The 22,870-nt window shown below is 57.2% G+C and overlaps 1 protein-coding gene across 1 annotated transcript; it reads left to right on the top strand.

Moving 5' to 3' along the window:
- Positions 1-393: 393 nt before the first annotated feature.
- NTN3 (netrin 3) lies at positions 394-22,602 on the top strand. The gene is made up of 6 exons (XM_009960055.2): positions 394-1,363; positions 8,392-8,580; positions 15,265-15,414; positions 16,304-16,357; positions 21,936-22,010; positions 22,274-22,602. Exons 1-6 carry the CDS (start codon positions 397-399, stop codon positions 22,600-22,602), a joined length of 1,764 nt encoding a protein of 587 aa, XP_009958357.1. The 5' UTR covers positions 394-396.
- The last annotated feature ends 268 nt before the right edge of the window (positions 22,603-22,870 follow it).

Raw genomic sequence — 22,870 nt, 5'->3', positions numbered from 1 at the left:
GGGGTCTCTGAACTGCGCGTGACAGCCATGATCATTCCTGTCATACCTGAGACTGTAAGAAACCAGGGTGGGGCTGGACCCTCATTTCAACCTCCTCTTCCCAAAGCTGGGCTCCTTTTGCCATTTCCCATCATATTTCACCCCTGCTGATGAGCAGGGAGGGGCTGGTATGGTTAAGGCAGCGCAAAGAAATCACCTCCATGTTCCGCTTCCAGGATGCTGCATCAGTAGGTGTGGGGTGGGAAGGTGGGCACAGGTTGAGGGCCAGATGTGCGGATGTCTCCCATCCCTTACCAGCCTCCCTGCATGGGCAGTGCTGTGGCCATGCTGCTCCTGGGACCATTCACTCTCTTTGCTCTCACCCCAGGGAGGAGCAGCTTCCCTTGCCCTGGGAGGATGGAGATCTTGCAGCTCCTGCGCCTGCTCCTTACCACCGCCATGCTGGGCCTCTCCCAGACAGTGAACCCCTTTGTGGCCCAGCAGACGCCCCCAGACCCTTGCTACGATGAGAGCGGTGCTCCTCGCCGCTGCATCCCTGAATTTGTCAATGCTGCCTTCGGGAAGGAGGTTCAAGCCTCCAGCACGTGTGGGAAGCCCCCGACACGGCACTGCAATGCCTCGGACCCCCGCCGAGCCCACCCACCCACCTACCTGACCGACCTCAACACCGCCTCCAACATGACATGTTGGCGCTCGGAGACCCTCTACCACTCGCCCCAGAACGTCACCCTCACCCTCTCTCTCGGCAAGAAGTTCGAGGTGGTCTACGTCAGCCTCCAGTTCTGCTCGCCCCGCCCCGAGTCCACTGCCATCCTCAAATCCATGGACTATGGCAAGACCTGGGTGCCGTACCAGTACTACTCCTCCCAGTGCCGTAAGATCTACGGCAAGCCCAGCAAAGCCACCGTCACCAAACAGAACGAGCAGGAGGCTCTCTGCACCGATGGCCTCACTGACCTCTACCCCCTCACCGGTGGGCTCATCGCCTTCAGCACCCTCGATGGGCGACCCTCTGCCCAGGACTTTGACAGCAGCCCCGTGCTCCAAGACTGGGTGACAGCCACCGACATCCGTGTGGTCTTCAGCCGTCCACATCTCTTCCGTGACCTGGGCAGCCGGGATGCTGGTGAGGAGGAGGGGGGCACCGGCTCGACACCCTATTACTACGCAGTGGGGGAGCTGCAGGTCGGCGGGCGCTGCAAGTGCAATGGGCATGCGGCGCGCTGCGTGAAGGACAAGGAGCAGAAGCTGGTATGCGACTGCAAGCACAACACAGAGGGTCCTGAGTGCGACCGCTGCAAGCCCTTCCACTATGACCGGCCTTGGCAGCGGGCCAGCGCCCGCGAGGCCAACGAGTGTCTGGGTAAGTGATATTTAGTGGGTTTTTATATTTTTTTTTCCTGTGGCTGAAACCCTAAAATGGGTCATTGGGGGAGGAAGTCATGGGTGCTGAGCTAAAGTCATGGAGCGTGCTTGTCCGGAGATGCTGGGGAGCATCCCCCTCACTGGAAGGCTGGGAAAGGCTCAAGCATCTGCCCTGTCTCTGCTGCAGGTGCCCCCCTGGAGGTGTGACCATGAGCCAAAGCACCAAAAACCTCCCAAAGTCACTGGTGTCTTCCAGCCGGTCAGCAAGCCTTGGTGTGGGATGCGGAATACCTGGCTGGGGGTGTGTCTCTTGGGCAGCAAAGGAGCTGTCCCTGGGCCGAGAGGGGGAACCGTGGCAGTTCCCTGCAAGATTGGCTTTGTGGCAGGGAGCAGGCAGCAAAACCTGGCAGAGATTAAGGAAATACTTGAGATACCCCGATTCAAGATTGTATCATTCATGTTCAGTCTGGCATGGTCTTAGTTTGTCTGTCCTTGCAAAGGTTTCCATGAGTCAATGATATTGTCATAAAAATGAAACATTTCCAAAACATCAAACGCATTGCTTGGCTGTCCCGCTCATGAATCTTTGTGGGATTTTGGTGGAAGTTTTTGCCTTTTGTCCTGATTTGGGATGGGCTTGGGGGATGCCAGAGGTCTGTGAAGGTCTGGGAGAGGGAGGAGCAGCCCCTTACTCCTCCTGGGCTGAAGCCCGCGTCCCAGGGGGTGGTGAGAGGATGGAGACAAGGGAAAGCCATTACTATTAATCAGCCTCTGAAAGGCTCAGTGGATGTGCCAAAGGTCAGAGGGACTTGTTAGTATTTGTGATCGATGTCTTGTTGAGATCCCAGCTGTCGGCTTAAATATATATATGTTACAGTGGATTTCTTCTGAGAATGACTAAAAAGGCAGCAGATTGAAAGCAAGTGCCAGAGCTGATGCTTTAAACCACCTCATGCCCTGTGGGAATGTGTCAGCCCTTGCATTATCCCACTTGTCTCAGAAAGATGAGTTTTGGAGCAAAGCTCAGGAAAAAAAACCCTCAACTCTGCACCCTGCCCACAGCTGCTGCCTCCAGCTGCCAGCACAGTGGACAGGGGAGAGCTTGGGCTGGGGGGTGAACCCATGGGAACCCCCTGGGACAAAAAGAGAACCCCAATCCGATGGCTGCCTCCCTTGTGACACCCCGTGCCCCATCTGCCTCCCCGTTGAATCCTCTGGTAAAGCAGCATGATGGCAGCGCAGGCAGCTCTGCTGACAAAAAAGTGATTAAGATGGAGGAGGGTCGTTTTCGGGGAGCATCTGCAGATCTCCTGTCCCTCTTATCTTATTACAGGGTGAGGGTCCCAATCTGCAGGTCTGTGCTCCTGAGCATCCCTGCCCCTCGCTGCATCGCCCTTTTGGCAGATGGGGCTGAAAAGATAAACAAGGGAGAGAAGAGGAGGCGGGGGCACAGCACCGTCCCTTCAAGCTCCCCCCTGACAAGCCCTGCGCACAAAGACCCTTCCCCGAGCTGCATGTGAAAGTGGTTTTTCCTGTTGATTCGCTCCCCTTCTTTCTCCCTTTCCCCTCTTGGGCTTTGTGCCCTCTCTGAAGGGACCTGAAAGAGCTTCTCCATCACCCGCCTCTGAAGGGCTTAGTGGCTGAAAGCTGGATTAGCTCCCCCAGCCTTCCCCTCTGTGCCTTTCAACAATGACATCTCCCCAGCCAGCACGAACAGACGCAGCAATTAGCACCAATTAAAAGGAGAGGCCGCCCGGGAAGTTCACTTTGCTCAGCCGGGGGACAGCGGGGTTTCGGACTCCGTCCTGTGACTGGGCATCCGTGATGCTGGCTTGTGGTGGTGGATGGTGGTGCACGGGAGGGGCGAGGAGGAGGGTGGATGGATGCAGGAGCTTGGCAGCCTGGTGCCAGCTGAGGGGCAGGGCTGGGGGACTGAACGTGGATCTGGATGGAGCCATGGGCCTGGTACAGCTTCAGGTTATGTTGGGAGGTCACCTCTTGGCTCTGGGCTCCCCAGCACCCTGCAGTGAGGATTTGTTCCCCTCCAGTGCATGGGAGTCTGCCTGCTCTGGCATGGGGACAAATGGATGTCCCAGCACCATGTCATGGTGCTGGGACATCCATCCACGCAGCTGGAGGTGAAGACAAACTTTTCTCATTTTGCAAGAATTGATACCCCTGGCTGGTGCAGGGAAATGCAGAGGTGAAACACCCAGTGACACCTGAGGTCTGAGCATCAGCACAGGGTGTGACCCCACCATGGCTGCCACAGCGTGGCCGTGGCATTCATGGGGACATTGCCATGCTCTGGTGTTACGGGGGTTCGTGTGACTTTGGCAAGCAGGCAGGTTTGGCGATGTCACAGCCAGGATGGCAACAGTGAATTTGCCATGCTGCTGGCTTGGCCAGAGGGCATGGTGCCAGCTCAGTGCCACAGGGTGCGTGGCCCCATACCTGCTGGTTAGAGAGCGGTGCCATCGGCCCACAGAACCACGGGATCTCCCAACACTCCAAAAGGGCTACATGTCCCTCAGGGAACTTGCTCTGCCAAAAGTGGGATGCTCTGTGTACCCTCTGGTGTGCCCTGCCCGAAACAGGTGAAAGAGAAGGGCAGGAGAGACAGAGAGAGATGTGTCCCCACCCATGTGTCCCCCCAGCTTTTAGCCCAGGTCAGGCTCAGTGAAGGATAATCCCGACAGCAGCCGGTGGGAGCAGGATTGCCAAAATCCCAAGCCCCCAATGCGATGCATCAGCTTCAGCTTTATTCTTCCAGACTTGTGCCGCCTCCTTCCCAACTCCGCTGCCTGTCCCTGCCTGCACACGCAGAGCTGCTCAGGGCAGCCTGGTCATCCCCTCAGCAGGCTGTCCCCAAAACACCCGGCCTGGGGAAAGGGGGGAAGTGGATTAGCACAAGGCAGCCACTGGAAGTAATTGATGCACTCACTGGTAATGCGGGAGCTCTTGTTCCCTTTGTGGCTGCCCTGGCGGGAGCGCTCCCTGGAGCACCGGGATAATGCACGGGGCTCGCTTTGATCCAGGGGGCTCGGCGGGGAAGGAGCTGTGCTCTCCTGGGAAGACCTCACTGGCTGCTGGCCCCTCTGCTTCAGGCCTGGGGGGCTGTGGTGCCAATGCCTGAAAACACTGGTCCCTGGAGCTGTGGTGGGATTTAAAGGAGCCCATGTGCTTCCCCCATGTCCTTCCTGTGGATATTTGCTTTCTTTATCTCAGTGCTTCTCATGCAAAAATTATCTCAGAAGTCCCCCAGTGAGCCGGCCTGGGCTGTTTCACCCCATGGAGCAGGATCCGTGCTGTGGTGGCCTCCTGGCAGTAGCCTCTGCAAGCCCCTTCCCTTGCTGCACCCCCCGCAGCGAGGTGCTCCTCGCTCTTTCCCCAGCAGATGTGCTGGAAACCAGCAGGTTCTCAGCAGCACCGGACATGGTCCTTCCCCAGGGAGAGTAGCGGCGAGTGGTTTGGCATAGGTGATGGCTTTTGGAGGTGGGCAAGCGGGCAGCATCCCTCTGCCACCCCTGCCTGGGCGCCTGCTCCCCATGGGACGCAGCATCCCAGCAGATCTGGGGTGTAGGGTGGAGGCAGCTGCCGCAGTGGAGGGGATTGACACTTTTCTGACCATCCTGAGTCCTGCTCCTTCCGGGATGGGGCTTGAGTGGCTCAGCCTTGTCCCTTGCACCCCTGTTCTCGGCTCACAGCCCCCCGGGAAGGGCTCTCTGCTTCTGTTTCTCCTCCTGCTTCTCGGCAGTAGAGGTGTGAGCCCCGGCCCTTCTCTCTGAACACCTTTCCTGTGATGGAGCAGCAGTGCGGGGGGAGGGAAGGGGCTTTTCTGGTCTCTGCTCCCCTCCACAGGGCGGAGGTGCAGCCCCATCCTGGCCCGCCACCCTGGCCGGGCTCTCCTCCAGCCAAAGCAGGGGCGTAGCTCAAATCTGCTGTGGGTTGGCAGCGGCGGCCTGTCTAGGGTTTCGCTGAGCTGGCTGCCTTTGCTAATTATTCTCAGGGAACTTGTAGGGTCAGCAAGGCCCCCTCCTGCCCCACAGGCTCCATCACCTGCCATGCGTGTGCCCCAGTGCACGGCGCTGCCTGTCCTGTGCTGGGGTTCCTGCCCCAAACACCTTCGTGCCATCACCCCAGGCTCTTCCATCCACAGCAGCCCGGAGGAGGTTGTGGGGCAGCCAGGGCCTGGGCAGGGGTTCAGACTCCATCAAAAGGGGGACAGAAGGTTGCTCTATTGCAAGGTGTTGACGTTTAATTAGCCTATTATTGCAAATTATTAGATCTTGTGATTTGTTTAATTGATCATCTGATTGTTTAATTGGGCATACTGTACAAGGGCGGAAGCAAGCTACCATGTAATTAGCCCCAAACTGTGCAATTAAATTCTTATTAATACCCCAAACAGCAGGGAACATTCAAGCTTTTAATTAGTGATTAACAGGAGACAGACAGAGCTTGCAACCAAGTTGGTGCTGAGGAACACTGCGAGTATTTAGCTGGGTAAGAGGGGGGACCCGTCTGCCCCGATTAGCGCTGGCTGGCTGCGCCAGGGGGGTTAGGGGATGGTCATGTGTGCTGGTGTGACCCTGTTCCCGAGCAGGGGACAGCCACCCGTCCCAGCATGGCCAAGCCCAGCCTGGTCCCCATGTCGGCTGGCCGGGATCATGCCAAAATCCCAGCTTGGCTCCTGCTAAGCCGGTGGCAGTTTGCTGACACCCAGCCCAGGCTGGGAGCAACAGCCCAGAGCAGGCAGCATCGCTGTCTGCAGGCAGAGGGGGCAGTGCTGGGCAGCAAGCGGAGGTTTCTCCCCAAAAGCTGGCTCCTGGGGGGATTTGTGGCAGGTTCCCAGGGAAAGGTGGCCCTGGGACCAATGGGGACGTGCCAGCCAGGAAGGTCTCCAGCCCGTGGCAGGGTCGGTGATGCTGCAAAAGGCCCCAGCCAGTTACTCTCTCACCAATTAAACTGGCAGCAAAGAGGGACCTGTGCCGAGGGTGGCGAATCATTTACCTGACCTTTCTCCTCCGCTGCCCAGTGCTTCCCCTCTGGGCTGCCGTCCCCTCTCCTTCCCTAGAGGGTGCTGGGGGCTGGTTGGGGCAGCCCGAAGCATTCCCAGCAGGGCAGCAAAGCTGCCTTTTGGGGTGACCCAACTGGCCTATTTGGTGGTTAACAAGGCTGCCCTGTTCCCCCAACATTGCTCCTTTGCCGCAGTAACGTGCGGCTGCCTTGGTTTGGCAGCACAGACCACTCTGGCTTGTCCCTGTCCCGTTACCTGGTGAGTGCAAGAGCAGCCTCGATGTCAGGGTACTTCACTGCACCTCTCTGGACTCAGCAAAGCCTGTCCAAGCGTCAGCATCCTCGGCATGACACTGTCCTAGGCTGTCTGGGATTATGGGCGGTATTTGCTGTGCTCCCTCCAGGTGCCACATCTCAGCACCTAGCCCTGTGCCAGAATTTGCCTCAAAAGTCCTTGTTCTTCACTGGCACTGGGGAAAAAAAATTAACTCAAAAGGCACAAGCCCCCCAAGGCACTTACCACCACACTGGAGTGTTATTTTGATGCCTGCCATGTGATTTTTACACTAATCTCATAACGCGGGGGATCTCTGGGGGGAGCTGAAGTTTGAGCACGTGGTGCCAGCAGCACCGAGACTGGCACCAACCTTTCACTCAACTCATTTAAGCCTCCGAAAAGGCTGTTGTTTAGGGCTGGGGTTTGCTCCAGTTTTCTTCCCCAGCGTCTCTGAGGCCCAAGCGATGAGGCGGGCGAGAGAGCGTTTGATCTGCGTGGGCTGAAGCTCCCACTGGCGCTGCTGGCCAGGGGGGAGGCAACTTCACACGACCGCCAAGCCAGGCCTAAGCAGTTAAATCTGGGCTGACACGTTAATGAATTTCACAGTATGCCTGGAAAAACTCTCGCCCAACCTCAATTTACCGTCACGGGAAGGCGGCTGGGGGAGGAGGGCGCTGTGTTTTGCCAAAGGAAATCTTGTTCCCATTATCTTTTTGAGAGAGCGTTAATCAGGAGTGGGCGTTGCTTTGCCTTTTTATCTCGCACACGTGGAACCATGCAGGGAGGGCTGCGCAGTTTCCATGGCTAATGAAAAAATAGCTTGTGTGTGTGTTTGCAGGACTGTGCACGTGTGTGTGTGCACATGTGCGAGCATCTGTGCATGTGTATTTGTGCATGTGTATGCACATACATGAGCATGTGTATGAATGTGCATGCTTGCATGTGTGAGCACGCACGTTTGTGTGAGTGTGTGTGCACACATTTGTGTGTGGACATGTAACAGTGTGTGGATAATTCTGCACATATGTGTGCATGTATGCGTGCACATGTAATGGTACACGGGTATTTCGGTGCACATTTGTGTGCGTGCATGTGCACATCTACATGTTTGTGTGCATGTGAGCCTGTGTGTGCGCTTGTGCACATTTGGGCATGCACACGTGTGCGCACGTGTGGGTTGCTATGTGGGCTACTTTCTGTGTGTGCACGTGCACACAGGGCAGTGCCTCAGATATGAAGAATTTGGGGACTCCTTTGCTGACACTGAGGATGGCACCCTGCGAGGCAGCAGGGGCAATGCCACTGCACCCCCCTGGCATGAGGTGGGTGGTCCTGCCGAAAGGCCAGGTGGGCTTTGTCACTGGATCCGGCTGCCAGGGAAGGGGCAGGGGGAACAGCAGGGCTGCAGGTGCCCAACTGGTGCTGCTGGACCCCCCCAGCCGCACCCCTCCATCCCACACTGGTCTGCCTTCATCCGAGAGGTGCCCGGTCCCTACATGTGCTCTTTCCCCTCCTCTCCGACCTCCTGGCACTGGCCCTGTGGGGCAGTGGTTGCCGCACATCTGGATGGCACATTGGGGCCAGCCGTGCCGTGCCCTGCTCGTCCTGTTCCCCCAGCACAGGCAGCCTCGGCCCCCAGCAGCAGCGGAGGGCACCGGGACGTCTCCAGTCCACCCATGGGGGCTCCCAGGTGTCACCTCCAGCCTTCACCCTGTCCCCTTCCCTTGCAGCCTGCAACTGCAACCTGCACGCCCGGCGCTGCCGCTTCAACATGGAGCTGTACAAGCTCTCGGGCAGGAAAAGCGGTGGCGTCTGCCTCAACTGCCGGCACAACACCGCGGGGCGGCACTGCCACTACTGCAAGGAGGGCTTCTACCGCGACCTCAGCAAGTCCATCACGGACCGCAAGGCCTGCAAAGGTAAGCTGGGAGGTCCCCACGTGGGCAGCACAGGTGATATAATCTCTCTTGGTCTCCTTGTTCTTCCCTCCCATCCTTGGAACAACCATCTGCTCTGCTGGGAGCCCAGCAGCTCCCTCCAGCAGCGGCAGGTCACCTCCAGCCTCTGTCACCCTGGTCACCTTTGCCACCCCAAGGGCACCAGGCAGGGACATTGCTTTGAGCCCAGCATCTCCTTGAGGGATGGGGAGGACGATGGGCAGGGAGGGAGCAGGGAGGGAGGAGTCCAGTCCATCCTGGCAAGGTCCTGGTGTGGCTGGACTGATGGTCTCCAGAGTTAATGTTTGGAGAGATGCTGGGCAGGTGCTGGAGAAGGTGCGTGGCTAAATGTGCTGGAAGCCCAGACATTCTCTGGGCCATTGACAAACTTGGAAGTGTTCAAGCTGCTTCACAAAAGGACCCGCAGTGGACTCCCTGCCTTGGAGAGCTGGGGATGCTGAGGGAGGTTTCCATCTCCCTGCTGGGCTGCGGTGCAGGACCCCACAGCATGCATTTCAGCTATGGTGTGGCTGTTGGGACCTGTTTTGGGGGGAGTGCTGAGCACAATGGCTCCTGGTGCCTGAGAGCAGGGTGGCTTGTCCCTGAGCTGTCCAGGAGCTGCGCTGGCTCCGAGCCATCAAGCCACAGCTTGACCTTGCAAGGTCCCCAGCCTGTGAAAAATGTCGTGAGAGCTGCACCTCTCCTCTCCCTCCTCTAGCTTCTGGTTTGTCTTATCTCTCCCTGCTCAGCACCCTCTGTGGAGCCTTTTTCCTCTGTGAAGCTTCAAACAAGTGTCTCACCAAATAAGTTGAAATAGGAAAACACCTTGCCTGTCCCCAGGGACTGGCAGGATCCAGGCTGGAATGCTGGAGTATGCGCGAGGTTGGCCATGGCTGCTCTGAGGCCAGGAATTCATCCCTGGTTCCTCTTTTTCCACCTCAGATTGCAAGTAGCTCCGAGAAGGGAGCACAGTGTCCCTCTCCACCACATTGCACAGCTGCATGGGCGCCAGGCACCTTCGCTGCTGTGAGGACATGATGCTGGCATGTGTGTATAGGGCCTACAGGAACTGCTGAAGCTGATTTTGGACCATTAACATTGTGGCCACAGATCTGAATTGAAGGATTTGGCTTTTGGAGTTCCCTTCTCCGGTGCATTGGTGTTGTTTGCAGGTATGGCTCACTTGGGTCCAGGATGTAAGAGGAAAACGCCTCTGTGCTGTGTGAGCCACCTTGCCTCTCCCCACCCTTGTTCCCAGAGGAGCGGTCAAGAGGATGGAGTAAAGGGAGAACCTTCCCACGTGTGACTGACGCCACAGTGGCAGTGGGAGCATGGCTGAGCCGGTGGTTGCAGGGGGAGCCCTGCTTGCAGTCAGCCCCTTAGCAAAGAGGGAGCTAAGAATTTTTAACAACCCGAGCAGCTGACTGGGCAGGTCCCACCTCGGCAGCCCCCGTCCCGGGGGCACAATGCGCTTCTTCCCGGCCCCGTGGCCTCGGCCAAGCCATGTTACAGCTTTGGCTATGGGCATGGCAGCCCCTCAGCTGCAGCAAGGGTTTCCTGTGGATGGGGCTCATGCCAGGTGGCAGCCAGGTCCCAAAGCTGTGCCAGGTGCCAGCATCCTTGGGGGTGACACTGGGAGGCACTGGGAGAGAGAAAGAGGAGAAGGCAGGGCAAGGCACACATCCCGAAGGTCTGTAGCACAGCACCCCAGGCCGGGAGGGGTCCTGGCTCGGACTGAGGCCAAGGAAGGATGACAGTAGCCCCCAGCTCCTGCTGCAGTACCACTGCAGCAGAATTCCCGTTTCCATGAGGAATTTCCTCGAGCACTGGGGGGTCATGGCCTGACCCAGCTCACCCTGACTGGCACTGGGGCTCGTAAGGCACTGGGAAGGCTGTGCCACCTCCACCTTGTCTCACATCCTCTGCGGGCAGCACCCAATCTCCCCAAACGAAAGGTTTCTGCTCTCCTTCGGTTCACCAGCGCCTTCTACTTTTGCTACCAAAATTATCTGATATAATCCCAAGCAAAGTGGGAGCCTTTGCAGGTGTTTGCCTCTCTGTGGGACCTGGGGTCCCCAGGGCCATCTCTGTGCTGGATGTTGAGGTCTCAGTTTCTGCTCCAGTCAGGGAAGAGAGCACTTACCAAAAAATAATAATAAATAAACCAAGCAGGATTTGGCTAGGTGCTGGAGGCAGGGAGCAGGGTAATTGTCTAAGGCCTGGCCTGATGTGTGGGCTGGAGCTGGGTACAGGCTTGTGGGACCAGGGACATGGTGGGTGCAGCGTTTCCTGCCTGGGCTGTGGCTCAGGTCCCTCTGTTTTCAGGGCTGAGGATGGAGGAGGCAGAGGGACCCAGGCTGACTCCATCCGCCTGCACCTGCCTAATGCAGGCAGCAGCCTGCAGCCTGTCAGGGCAAGTCCTGCTCCACCACCCTCTCAGGGCAGTAATTGTGGAGCATTAAGGTGCTGGAAAGTGTCTTGGGTTCAAGGTGGCTCCTCTGGAGGGCACAGGGTGGGCAAAGCATCCCAAGGTGCCCAGGAGCTGGCGGGACAGGGCAAGGGCTGATGCTGCCGTGCAGGAGGAACAGCAGTAAGCAACCCCCAGGCTGCAGCGGAGCAGAGGAGCGGGGTGCTGCAGCAGGTCCCCCCTCGTAGACAAACCTCCCTCCTCTGCCCGTCCCTGTGCCAAGCCACGGGCGGGTCTCTGCCAGCCCGGTCCAGGGGGTGCCGCTTCCGGAGGGCTGGCAGCACTCGCCCGTGGTTTGGAAATGCTGTAAAGGTTCAGCCCAGCCAGATGAGCATGTGCACAAGGGCCATCCCCCGCTACGGTGCATATGTTGAGGAGGATCTGGCAGTAACGGTGGTACTCTGGGTCTTGGGAGCCAGGCCCTGGCTCTGCATCAGGGAACCGAGTTATTAATAAAATTGCTGACACTTCTGCTTCTTGGGCTGCCCCTCCTCCAATAAAGCAGAAAACATTTCAACCCCTTTCTTGTACTTACTCAGTGGTGGATCCATTGGGATTGGGAGCTCCTTGGAGCAGGACCAGAGCCTGGGAGCCTGCCTGCCTGGTGCCATGAACAGGAGCTGCTGCTGCCAGAGAGGTGTATAAACACACGGAGACGTGAAAAACGGTTTGGGCTTGTTTTTTCCAAAGATGTGTCCTGTACCTACAGCTCAGAAAAAAAGAAAGAAAAGGAAAAGCAAGGCTTGTGACAGAAGATCTTAAAAGCAGGTGTGGAGCAAGCTGCTGTGAACTGACATCTGCAGCTTTGAATGAAGGTCTTTGCACCCACCACAGCACTGGTCCAGGGCAGAAGCTGAGCATCCCAGCAAAGGCAGATTTTGCAGGTGCTAGGAATGAAGCTCAGTTCATATTCAGGAGGCGAAATACTAGCCCAGAGACCAGGAACTATTACATTTTATTTAAACAAACCCATAAGCATGTAACTAATTAACTATCCAGCCATGGTTCGTCTCTGCTCGGATGCAACGTCTGAAATAGGCACAAAAGTATCGACTGCAGATTGCACAAGCCCACATCTCCTGCTGGCAACTGAGCAGAGCCCTCAGCCACCAGCCGGCAAGCGGGGAGGCGAGATCTCCCCTCCAGCCGCCAGCCCGCCAGCAGCCGGCATCACCGCTGGACGCTGTGAGACGGAAAAGCTGGGAGGATGGAAAAGGCAGAACAACCTACAGGATTAATTCAGTGGTGGTAATTGAAAAGTCAAATAAAGAATGGCTGTGCATTAATCCCTGTAATTTAAACAAAGCTGTAAACCGTGAGCTTTCTCCAATGAAAACTGGTGAAGCAGTAGCAGCTAAGCCTTAAGACACAAAAATACCCTCAATATTAGGTGCAAGACATGCTTTCTGGCAAGCACAGCTCGATGAGTTAAGCTCCAAGCTAGTGACTTAATCCACCATTCAAGCACTGTGGGCCAGATCCTGGCAACCGGCAGGGCCGCGAGCCACAGGGCTTGGTGTGTGGGCAGCAGACGTGGAGCTGTGCCGTGCCCCTGGCGCCTGCATTCCCTTGTGCCAGGATGGGGTCCCCTGGCCAGCCCCCCTCTGTAGGTCATGTTAGGACGAGGGGGGATGGGGATGCTACAGCTGGGGTGGTGGGATGCAGCCAAGTTAGGATGTGGGACTGGTCGGGGTAAGCACTGAGTGCCGCCTGGCATGCTCTGCCCATCCGAGCAGGAAGGAGTGATGGATTTTCATGGAACTGCAGGAAATCCCACCCCAGCGGGGTGGCAGAGACCCAGCTCATCTCCTAAAGACACTGATCTGTTACAGACATAAGTTGAGCAAAACTGCCTTAATTGCTGATCCAGGTAAAATATCAAGTCATTGAAAACCTTCTATTGCATGAAGAGGGATCTGCCTAGATGAATTGGATCCTGATGGTGCTGAGATTTATGTCCATCCTTAGACTTTACACCAGGAATACACTGCTGGGGCCCAAGAGATTATCCCAATGTGTGAAGCTAGGCGCTTGTATAAACTTTTGCTGGGAGTGTGCCCTCAGCCATAAATTTTTTAGGGCACAGACTGCCTGTCGCTGTGAGTGCAGAGCAGGAGTGATGGCTGCAGGGACCTCTGAGCTCTCCCTGCACAGTGACGGGCAAGCGGGTGTTTGGCAGGGCTTGTTCCTAGCTGCTCTGGGCTGAGTTGGACTCCGCCGGCTGGAGATGGGTGCTGTGGCCCTGGGAGCACTCTGAGCATCAATGGTGGGGTGAGAGCCCCTCTTTCAGGGCAGAACTGGGGCGATGCTGGTGGCACTGGGCTGCTCTTTCCAGCACAGGTGGTGATGAGGATGGGCAATGCTTCATGTCCAGCCCCACTAACAGAAACCCAAGCCTTGGCTAGCAGAAAGGAGATAAAGCAATGGATGGTTCCCAAGTGGTGTACCTGCCAGCTCGTCAAAGGCACAGGCTTCCTCTAGGTTCCAGCTGAACCCACACAGAAGAGCCCTGTGGAATAGCCATAGGAAGACCATCAAGATGCGTCTGAAGCAGCTGAAATGTCCTAGAGCACGGTGGTTCAAGAGAGGATGGTGAACCCAATGTTCTCCTCCAGGCAAAGCAGCGGTGCTGTTCTCACGTGTCATCCAAAGCTGGCTGAGCACTGGACCTTCGCTGCTGGCTTTGCTCCTCACAGTCCAGGGCTGGACCATTGCATGATCTCAGGACCTTTGGGGGTCCCCAGTGACCTGCCGCCTGGTGCTTGCAGGAGAGCCTGGAAAGCCTGGCTCACTGGGGAGAGCCAGCTGCCCCGGCAGGAGACAAGCCTGTTGTGGCTGAAGAAAGACCCCATGTTTCCGACAGCCCTACGTCATGCCAAGACTCCCTTGCTCACTGCCATTTGTTATCACAGCTGAGCCCCCAAAATATCCTTGTCAGAAAGATGGCCGCTTCCAGTCCCAGCCAAGATCTGATAAGGATGAAGCATCTGGTCCCCATTAGAGGCTGCTCGTTCTGGTTTCTGGCTGTGCAGGAGGGGGCCTGAGGAGCAGCGCTGTGGTGCTCCCACCAGTCCCATCTGGTGAAAATTAGGGAAACGATAACATCAGGGGGCTGTGGAGGCGGGTAGGGGTTTGTGGTTTTGTTTTGCTTTGGAATCACGTTCAACTCTTACACTGATGGAGGCCAAGATAACCTCCTCCAGCTCGTAGCCAGTCCAGCCCCTGGCAGGCAGATGGGAAGGTCCTCTACTGCATGAGCATCTTCTTCCCACACCCCTCCTCATAGGCAACCCCTGGTAGGTCTGCCATCCGGTGTTGTGTTGTGGAGAGTCACTTCGGGTCTGTCCTGAGGATAGAGACCCAGCTTTCACTGACCTCAGCTGTGGCTTTTCCCCTGGGGAGGCTGTGATGGAAAGCCGTGGGGACACCCTTTGGCTCGAGTCTCCAGGAAGCAGGATGGGCATTGAGGCTCATGAGCCTGGGAAGCATCAAGAAGATCCACTTCAGACCATCCTAAACCAAAACAAGGCTGAAGTTTGTGTAAAAGCTCGGTGTTGGTTCTGCTCCATGGACTGGAAAGCTCAGAGGTGGGGGAACAAGTGGAGAAAATGCCTTTTACTGCTGTGACAGGAGCATCGCCCCAGGGCTCAGGTGGGGGAAGAGCAGATCCAGGAGTGTACCTGTCCGCTCTCTGTCCCGACAGTGCCCTCAGTCCCACCCTGGCCATGAAGAGGGGGTTTGCATGGCCCCATGTGAGCCCCGCTCCCTCTGCTTGCCTGGGACAAGGCTGGCAGCAGGCACGGGGCTGCTGTGGAAATCCCACATGCCAGGTTGTCCCCAGAGCAGCTGCCGGCAAAGTGGGCAGTAAGAAACTGTGCTACTGGTGTTCAGACCTTAAATGCCAGCTGGCAGCTGCAGGTGCCTGTGTGAGGTCTAAGGTCTCCAGGGGCTTATCCTGAGCATCACTATCAGCGGAGGCCGTACCCTGGCCAAGCCCTTCATCCATTGCTTGCAGCGCATGTGGGGCCATGGTCTGGACCCATGGGTCTTGGCTGTGCTGGCCCCAGCAGCTGTTTTCCACCAGTGTGCTGGAAGGACCTTCTTCCTCCTCATCTATCCAGGGGCGGCACGTTGGGTCCAGTTTGGGATTTGCATTGTGCATCACCTCTCATGTAACCTTTTCTCTTTCTCCCGCCCAGCCTGCGACTGCCACCCCGTCGGCGCAGCTGGCAAGACCTGCAACCAGACGACAGGGCAGTGCCCGTGCAAGGATGGTGTGACTGGCCTCACCTGCAACCGCTGTGCCAAGGGCTACCAGCAGAGCCGCTCGCCGGTGGCCCCCTGCATCAGTGAGTGCTGCTGCACCCTGCCCTGTGCTGGGGCATCACCAGCGCTGGGGGATGCTCTCCTCGGGCTGGTTTGCGGTGGGCAGGAGGCTGAGCTGAGGGGCTGCTCATCCATGTGGTTGTCCTCCAGGGGGTGGTCAAGGCAGGATGATTGGGTCACCTTCTGGGGGCAGCCATGCTTTGCACCCCAACCCAGGAGGCTCTGAAAGTCCCCTTGAGTTAGTGTTTCAAGCCATCTGAAACAGTTCTGCTGAGACGTGTCTTCAGCTGCATCAAGGTGCCTTCCTCGGCCGGCTGAGCACTGAGCATGGTCATATCTGGAGCATGGCCAGATCCTGTGGTCAGTGTAGAACCGTGTCCATTGTTGCAGTGGGTCTGAATTTCACCCAAGCAGCAGAGGAACAACGTGCTGCCCTGCAGCATCCACTGGAGCTGCTGGAGCGGTGGCCGTGGGGGTGAGCTGGCAGGGTTGGCTCCTCTCCCTCTGTTCTTCCCCAGATTTGGGGTTAGGACAGAATTTCCCCAGGGGTTTTGTTGCCAGGAGTCCCAAGAAAGTATTATCTTTGCCCACACTTACCCCTGTGCTGTGCAGCCTGGAGCACCTCAGCTCAGCTGAGCAACCTTTTGTCTGTCCATCCTTGCAGCAGTGACTCTGCTGCGTTGCAGCATCTCAGCCTGTCCCAGTTTACTGAACTCACTTTGGGCATCTCCAGGTCTATTTAATGGCCTGTGATATTCAGGTCAGACTCATCCCATCCATCTTTCTTAGCGAGCTGCTGGAGGCGACCCACAAAATCCCCTCTGCACCCCACTTGCAGAAGGCTTTTGTCCGAGTGTCACCCCTAGAGCTGGGGACCCCTTTCCTTAAGACATTTCTGCTTTTCTCTTCTAGAGATCCCTGCCATCAACCCCACCTCCCTGATCACCAGCACAGAGGCACCTGCAGGTAAGTGCTCTGTGTCCCGGGCCAAGCCCACAGCCCCAGCCCTGCCCAGAGACATCCAATCCCACCTCCCCTCTCCCCAGCACACCAGGAGAAGGGCTGAGGCCCACCAAACCCTTTGGCAAAAAGATTAATGGCAAAAAAAAATTACTGAGTATTGAAATCCTATATATTTCTGGAAAGGGACCAACAAAGCTTGATGGGGCTTTCTTGGGGAAAGGGTTTCTCCATCTTCTCCGAGGAGGAAAGTAGAGATGCAGCCTGCCACAGCCTTGCTGCCCCCCGGCAGGTCGTGGCAGGAGCTGTGGCGTACAGCACCTGTGGCTCAGTGGGTGCGCGGAGGCTGGCTTTTTTTAATCTCCTTTTATCGGTGCTAGTTCAAGAGGTTTCTCCTCGGTGTCTTCTACCTTCACAGGGCCTTGGCTTTCTGAGCAGTGCCAGGGTGTCAGGGGTCTGGCAGGCTGCTGGCTGCAGGCAGGCTCAGGAGCCCCTGTGCCGGGGTGCGGGGTGCCAGATTTCCTCTGGGATGTGGGTGACATGGGACTCACCCCATCCAGGTCCGGAAGAGTGAAGGGTCTGGGTCTGAGCTGCTTGTCCCAGCGCTGCGAGCTGATGGGACCATGGGTTGATGGTGGATCGATGAAGGATCGATGTCACTGCTGCTGTCACCCAGCTGGAGAGGGGGTCAGCTCTGGTGGCAGGCTGAAGGCTTTGCACTGGTGAGGGAGGCATTTCTGCCACGGTCCTCAGAGCTCCTCAAGAGCTGCCCTGACTTCACCAGGCTGCAGCAGCAAGGCTCACGTCTCCATGCATGCTGCAGGATTGCTTGCGCTCTTGCAGAGGCTCAGCTGGGGCTGGGAGCTGGTGGATGTGTGGATGCTGCCTGCACTGGTGGGCTAGGGTCCCTCTTCCAGCATGGCTGTGGCTGCCAGGTCCCCACTGAGGTGTCCTTAGCTCTCACCCCACACAGCACATGCTGATAGCACCACACAGCAGTGCGCCAGCCTCTGGGCCCTAAGCTGCTGCTGCCACACTCAGCTGTCCCCGGCACTGCGGGATGTGGCCCGGCAGATGCCACAGCAGACAGGTAGAGCAGCCGCTTTGCATCTCCTCCCCGACTGCCCCTCTTCCATCAGCCAGGCTCTACCGTCTCGTCAGTCTTCCTGGCACCTTTGTGCCCTACATGGTGGTCACCAGCAGACGGGCTCTGCTGATGCTGGGGCAGCCCTTCAGAGGTATGCAGGGCTGTGCGTTGGAGGGGGCCGTAGCAGGGCTTTTCTCCCCCCACTCTTCTTCCACAGTCCTGCCGGTACCATCATGTGGCTGTTCCTAGCCATCCCACTGTCTCTCCTGCTGTAGGGATCCCAAGCCAGGTCGAGAGGGAGAAGCTAGGGAAAGAAGCAGCCCTGTTCTTCCCCAGGACCCTCCAGTCCCCAAGACCTTGGTCTTCTCCCACATGCCAGTGTGTGGCAGTAGACATCCTGCACCATTCTCCACTCCATCCCATGGCACGTGGTCCTGGGAAGACAGCAGGGGAACCTCCAGCTCCCCATGCCCGTATTAAATGAGGAGCTTCCTCATGCCCTGTTCAGGGTATATCCATCCTGGGGGAGCCTGCACACTCCTTGGAGACCCAGTGTCCTGTGTGCACCCTTCTTCCCAGCTCTCCTTCCAATAGCCACTCCACCTTGAGGACAAAAAATGCCAATAGTCCCTTCCCAGGCTGGTGCATGCTTGTGATGTGCTCCTCAGCCTTTTGGGGACGTCTTCCAGCATGGCTCCTGCAGCTGCGTGCATGCACTCGGTGGCCATGGGAAGGGGACTGGAACAAGGGGTGTCAAAGGGACGGAGCTACGGGAGGAGTAGATGGGGATGGAGAGGCGAGATGTGTGGGAGGAGGCTGATTGCTCCTTGTGGAGTGGTGCTGCCCCCCCCCCCCCCCCCCATCATGCGTATCAATGCAGAGGCTGAGAGCGGCCCACGGGCATATTTCAGCCCTCCCGACCCTGCTCCACAGAGGCTCTGGGAAACGGGAGATGTTATCAGCCTTGCGTGGATCTGGCAGAGGTTTCACCCCATGCTGTGGCAGTGGAGTGCATGTCTTGCACAATGGGATGACCATAAGACCTGAGCTGTCTGTGGCAGTAACAGTGCTGGGGAGGCTGTGCAGCACAGGGCAGACCACCACCACCTCTGCTCCTGCCTGCCCTGCCTGCTGAGAGTGAGGGAGCTGGGAACACCAGGCTTTGTGAAATGCAAAAAAAAAAAAAAAAAAAAGGAGGGGAAAGGGGGATTTGGACAGTTTTAATACAGTTTTATTGCAAACAGAGAGTGACACATGGAGCAGAGTTAATCAAGGTGACTCCCCTCCAGTGCTTTATAAATAGGAACAGTCTTAGAGCAATGTCCGATATTTTCAGCTGCGTAAAAATAAATGGCGCTTGCTGGAGACCGGGGTGTTTACTTTGCTTTAGTGGAGCAGGTCTGCCTCAAACTGCCTCTAGTTTTGTCTGTGGGTTTGTTATTTTAAGATTTCTGGCTTCTAGCTTGAATATCTTTAGTGCGAAGTAACTCACCTCTGCCCAGAGTCTGCACCAGGGAAGCAGGGGACCTGGTTGGGGTCCCGCTGCCCCCTTTTCAGGGGGGGGGTCAGAGATGGGGCATCCTTCCCGCCCAACTCTGCCTGGGAGGCCCTGCCTCCAGTGTGCTTGTGCTGCCCACAGCGATGCACCCTGCCTGCTGCCTGCAACCCTCTCCCCTAGGAACCTCCGGGCTCTTCCACAAGCAGGGCACTCCCCGAGGGGGCTCTCAGCCCCCACCAGCACCACACAGTCCTCCCACCCCAGGCAATCTCCCAGCCCCCTCTCCCCCCGTTTCCCCACCTCCCTCCCTGCCTCTGGCAGCAGGTGCCGGACTAGGGAAACAGGGGTACATTGTTCAGGGCTGCCGTGCTCAGGTGCTGGGCTTCCCCCACTCTCCCTGTCCTCCTCCCTGCTGGGGTCCTATCCCTGGGTGCATCTGGGCTTTTTGCTGACTTTGCCACCCTCTGCATCACTCTTCCCTGCTTTCTGCTCCCTTTCCGACCCTCTGGAGCCTTTGAGGTCCAGCTTTGATCTCTCTGCCTGAGCAGCCAACTGGCTCGGCAGTGAAACGTCCTGGGTCCGTTCCTCATAATTTTTATTATTATTATCTTAAAATATTTTCCACTTAGTGGAAAAAAAATCCATGTTCCCTGTTAGGAGAATTAACAAAACTCGTGGAGCACAAAACAGGGCTTTAAAGGAATTCAAAGTCAGCAGTAAAAGATTTGCAGCCATAACACCTAATTAAGTTACATCTCTCTTAAAACAAAATATTCCTTCTTTTTTTTTTCAAGGCAAGGAGAAGTAAACCAGATGTGCAAACTTGCTGGCTCTCACACATGCTCTCCCCACAGAGACAGGGGATGCCCGCCCTGGGCTCGCCAGTTGCCACCCACCTCCTCCCACATCCGTGTGGCATTGCCCAGTGCCTGCCCCTTTCCCTCCATCCCTCCCGCATGCCAGCTCCCCGCCATGTGTGGGGTGCTGCTGCCTGCACCATGGGCTGCTGCCAGATCGGCTCCCGCAGGCAGCAGTTCGGTGGGCACATGTCTGCGGCAGTTGTTGCCCCCATGGAGAGTCCTGTGGGGTAAAGGGGCTGAAAGCTCCCCCAGGACACAAATGGGACCGAGCTGTGGCACAGGTCGGGAGCTCCCTTTTGGAGTCCACTTCACTTAGCAGGAAAGGACGGAGCAGGGTGTCCTGGGTGGGTCTGTAGCGTATCCCAGGGATGCAGCGGGGTCCAGCATGGAACTGCAGCTTGTCGCAGGGGACACAGCAGTGTCTAGGAGGAGGCAGCAGTACATCCCAGGGATGCAGTGGATAGGGGCACCTTCAGCACCATGGCTGAGCGCTTCCGTGCACTCAGCAGCCACCCTGCATGGGGGGACCGTGCGTCCCTCCGCAGCCACCACCACCGTTCCAGGGGATGCAGCGGGGCCGGGGCAGCTCTGCCAGCCCAGGCAGAGGAGCAGCGCAGCAGCACGGGGCAGGGGGGCTGAGCTGAGAATCAGGGCTCACACCCTCTGCCAAGAATTAGCTTCGTGCTGTGCCACTTCTATTGATGACAAATTTGGAACAGGCGGCACGAAGTCCAGATAAAAAGGAGCCAGGCAGAAGGGAGAGCAGCAGAGCCCAGGGTGAGTTTGTGCTCCTGGGCTGCTTTCTTCCCTCTTTTCTCCTCCTCCCCTTGGCACAGGGTGCTGTTATTCTCCCATCTTCCCCCAGTCTCTCTCCTCCATCCCCAGTGATCGCTGTGGCAACCCACAAACAAAGACGACTTCAGGGACTGCTGGCTCAGTCCTGGGATGTGGGGCCAAGCCAGAGAGAGAACCTGCGAAAGGGAGAGAAAAGAAAGATGGACTTATAAAAAACCATGCCATTTGGAAAGAGACAAATTGAGATGTTCAAAAGAAGATGGCAGGGGGAAAGAAAGGAGGAGAACCAGCCTGCTTCAGGCAATTGTTGGGATCAAAGCCTTTGGGGAGAAGGAAAGAAGCATTCCCTGCCCTCCCTCTGCTTGAGATGCAAATCTAGGGTCTTTAGAAATGCACAAAAAAAAGCCTCCTTGAGGACGGGAGCCTTGCCTGGAGCTGGGGGACAGCAGGGAGGGATGCTGCATGGGGTGGAGGACAGCCTGGTGGCCTCCCCGGCCCTTCTGAGGCAGCCTGAGCAGGGGTGCTTGGACAGAAGGAGCAACCTGGTGGAGCAGAGCTGCTTCCCTCACCCACGTGTTTCTCCCAGCCTGAGTCCCCTTCCATGCTTTTGTGACATCAATGAGGCGCAGGTCTCTGGAGGTGCTGCCCCACGAGGATGCTTCCCACTGCTGTGGTCCCTGAGGGCTGAGTCACCCCTGAGGATCATGCCTCACTTGGTCTGGGGTCAGACCTTCCTTTGGGTCTCCTCCCTATGGGAACAGTGATGGGGCTGGTGCTGAGTCCTCTCTTCTCCATGTCACCCTCACCCAGGTTTGCAGGGCCTCAGCTGTTGAACCTCCTTGGCCATGGACCCCGCCTGCTCTCCATGGTGGCCACCATCACCTCACCTGCATTTCTCCCATCCATCCCCTTCTGTGTCCCAGAGGAGAAGTGCCCTGGCTCCCTCCAGCACCCCTGTGCTGATTTATCCTGCAGGATGCCAGCAGCAGCAGCACAGGAGGTGACACAGTCTGCTCGATGGGCCCAGAGCCGCTTGATTTCTCTTCCCAGCTGATATGGTGTCAGTGTTTCTGGTGGGATTTGAGCCCCCAGCCCCTCTGAGCTGTTGCGGGGGGGGGGGGGGGGGTGTGGCGGCTAAACTTGCCAGACCCCCATATCCAGCATCAGTCCAGGCCCTGGCTCAGGAGTGTCTGGAGGGTGCTGGGATGTGGAGTAGCCACCACCCTCTGCCAGGCTGGGTCTTGCTGCTGTCTCCTCCATCCTGCTCCCTCTTCTCTTGCAATGGGATGGGACCCCACATACTTCAGGCTCCTCGGTGCTCAACCCTCTGTTCTTCCTCTGCAGACTGTGACTCCTACTGCAAGCCAGCCAAGGGCAACTACAAGATTAACATGAAGAAGTACTGCAAGAAGGACTATGGTAAGGATGTCCTCCCTCCCTGGGCCACGCTGAGCTTTGCCACAGAGTCAGACAAGGGCTGGCTGTGGGTGGGGGCAATGCAGATGTCCCAGGGGATGGGGAGAACCCAGCGTTGAGAGAGGTTCCCGAATAGGCCCTCACAAAGGTGCAACGGATGAGGCAGGTGGGGCGGCTGGTGACGGGCAGTTCCTGTCACTGAAGTTTCCTTTGGGGAGCAAGGCAAAGCATCACCCATCACCGTGCTTTCCCCTCTTTTCCCTCAGTGGTCCAGGTGAACATCCTGGAAATGGAGACAGTGGCCAACTGGGCCAAGTTCACCATCAACATCCTCTCCGTCTACAAGTGCCGTGATGAGCGGGTCAAGCGTGGCGACAACTTCTTGTGGATCCACTTGAAAGACCTGTCCTGCAAGTGCCCCAAGATCCAGATCAGCAAGAAGTACTTGGTCATGGGGATCAGCGAAAACTCCACCGACCGGCCGGGACTGATGGCCGACAAAAACAGCCTGGTCATCCAGTGGCGGGATGCCTGGACGCGCCGCCTTCGGAAACTGCAGCGGCGGGAGAAGAAGGGAAAGTGCGCGAAGCCCTGAGGGGTTTCCTCCCATCCCATCCCATCCCATCCCATCCCATCCCATCTCACCTCGTGCTCAGCCCCAGTCCGGCTGTGCGCTGCCAGATTGCACCCAGAGACTCTGTACATATATATAGTGTGAAGGGACTCTCCTGTCTATAGTGTATATTTTGGCAATGGTTTCCCTTTGTGTGTGTGTGTGCACGCGTGGGTGTGTGTGTGGGTCTAAGCGTGCATTAAAAATAACTCAGTAATGACAAACCTTTAATGAGGAGCAAAGCAGAGCG

The sequence above is a fragment of the Leptosomus discolor genome, chromosome 14, assembly GCF_034619465.1.
Source record: "Leptosomus discolor isolate bLepDis1 chromosome 14, bLepDis1.hap2, whole genome shotgun sequence".
Taxonomy (NCBI): Eukaryota; Metazoa; Chordata; class Aves; order Leptosomiformes; family Leptosomidae; genus Leptosomus; species Leptosomus discolor.
Note: the sequence above shows the minus strand (reverse complement) of the source record. Positions and strands in the feature narration are given on the sequence as shown.

What these genes read in the sequence shown, in the direction of transcription:
- NTN3 (XM_009960055.2), top strand. Translation starts at nt 397, where the DNA reads ATGGAGATCTTGCAGCTCCTGCGCCTGCTCCTTACCACCGCCATGCTG. An exon ending in GGACCGCAAGGCCTGCAAAG is followed by an intron (nt 8,581 to 15,264) that starts GTAAGCTGGGAG and finishes TCTCCCGCCCAG; the next exon opens with CCTGCGACTGCCACCCCGTC. An exon ending in GCCGGTGGCCCCCTGCATCA is followed by an intron (nt 15,415 to 16,303) that starts GTGAGTGCTGCT and finishes TTTCTCTTCTAG; the next exon opens with AGATCCCTGCCATCAACCCC.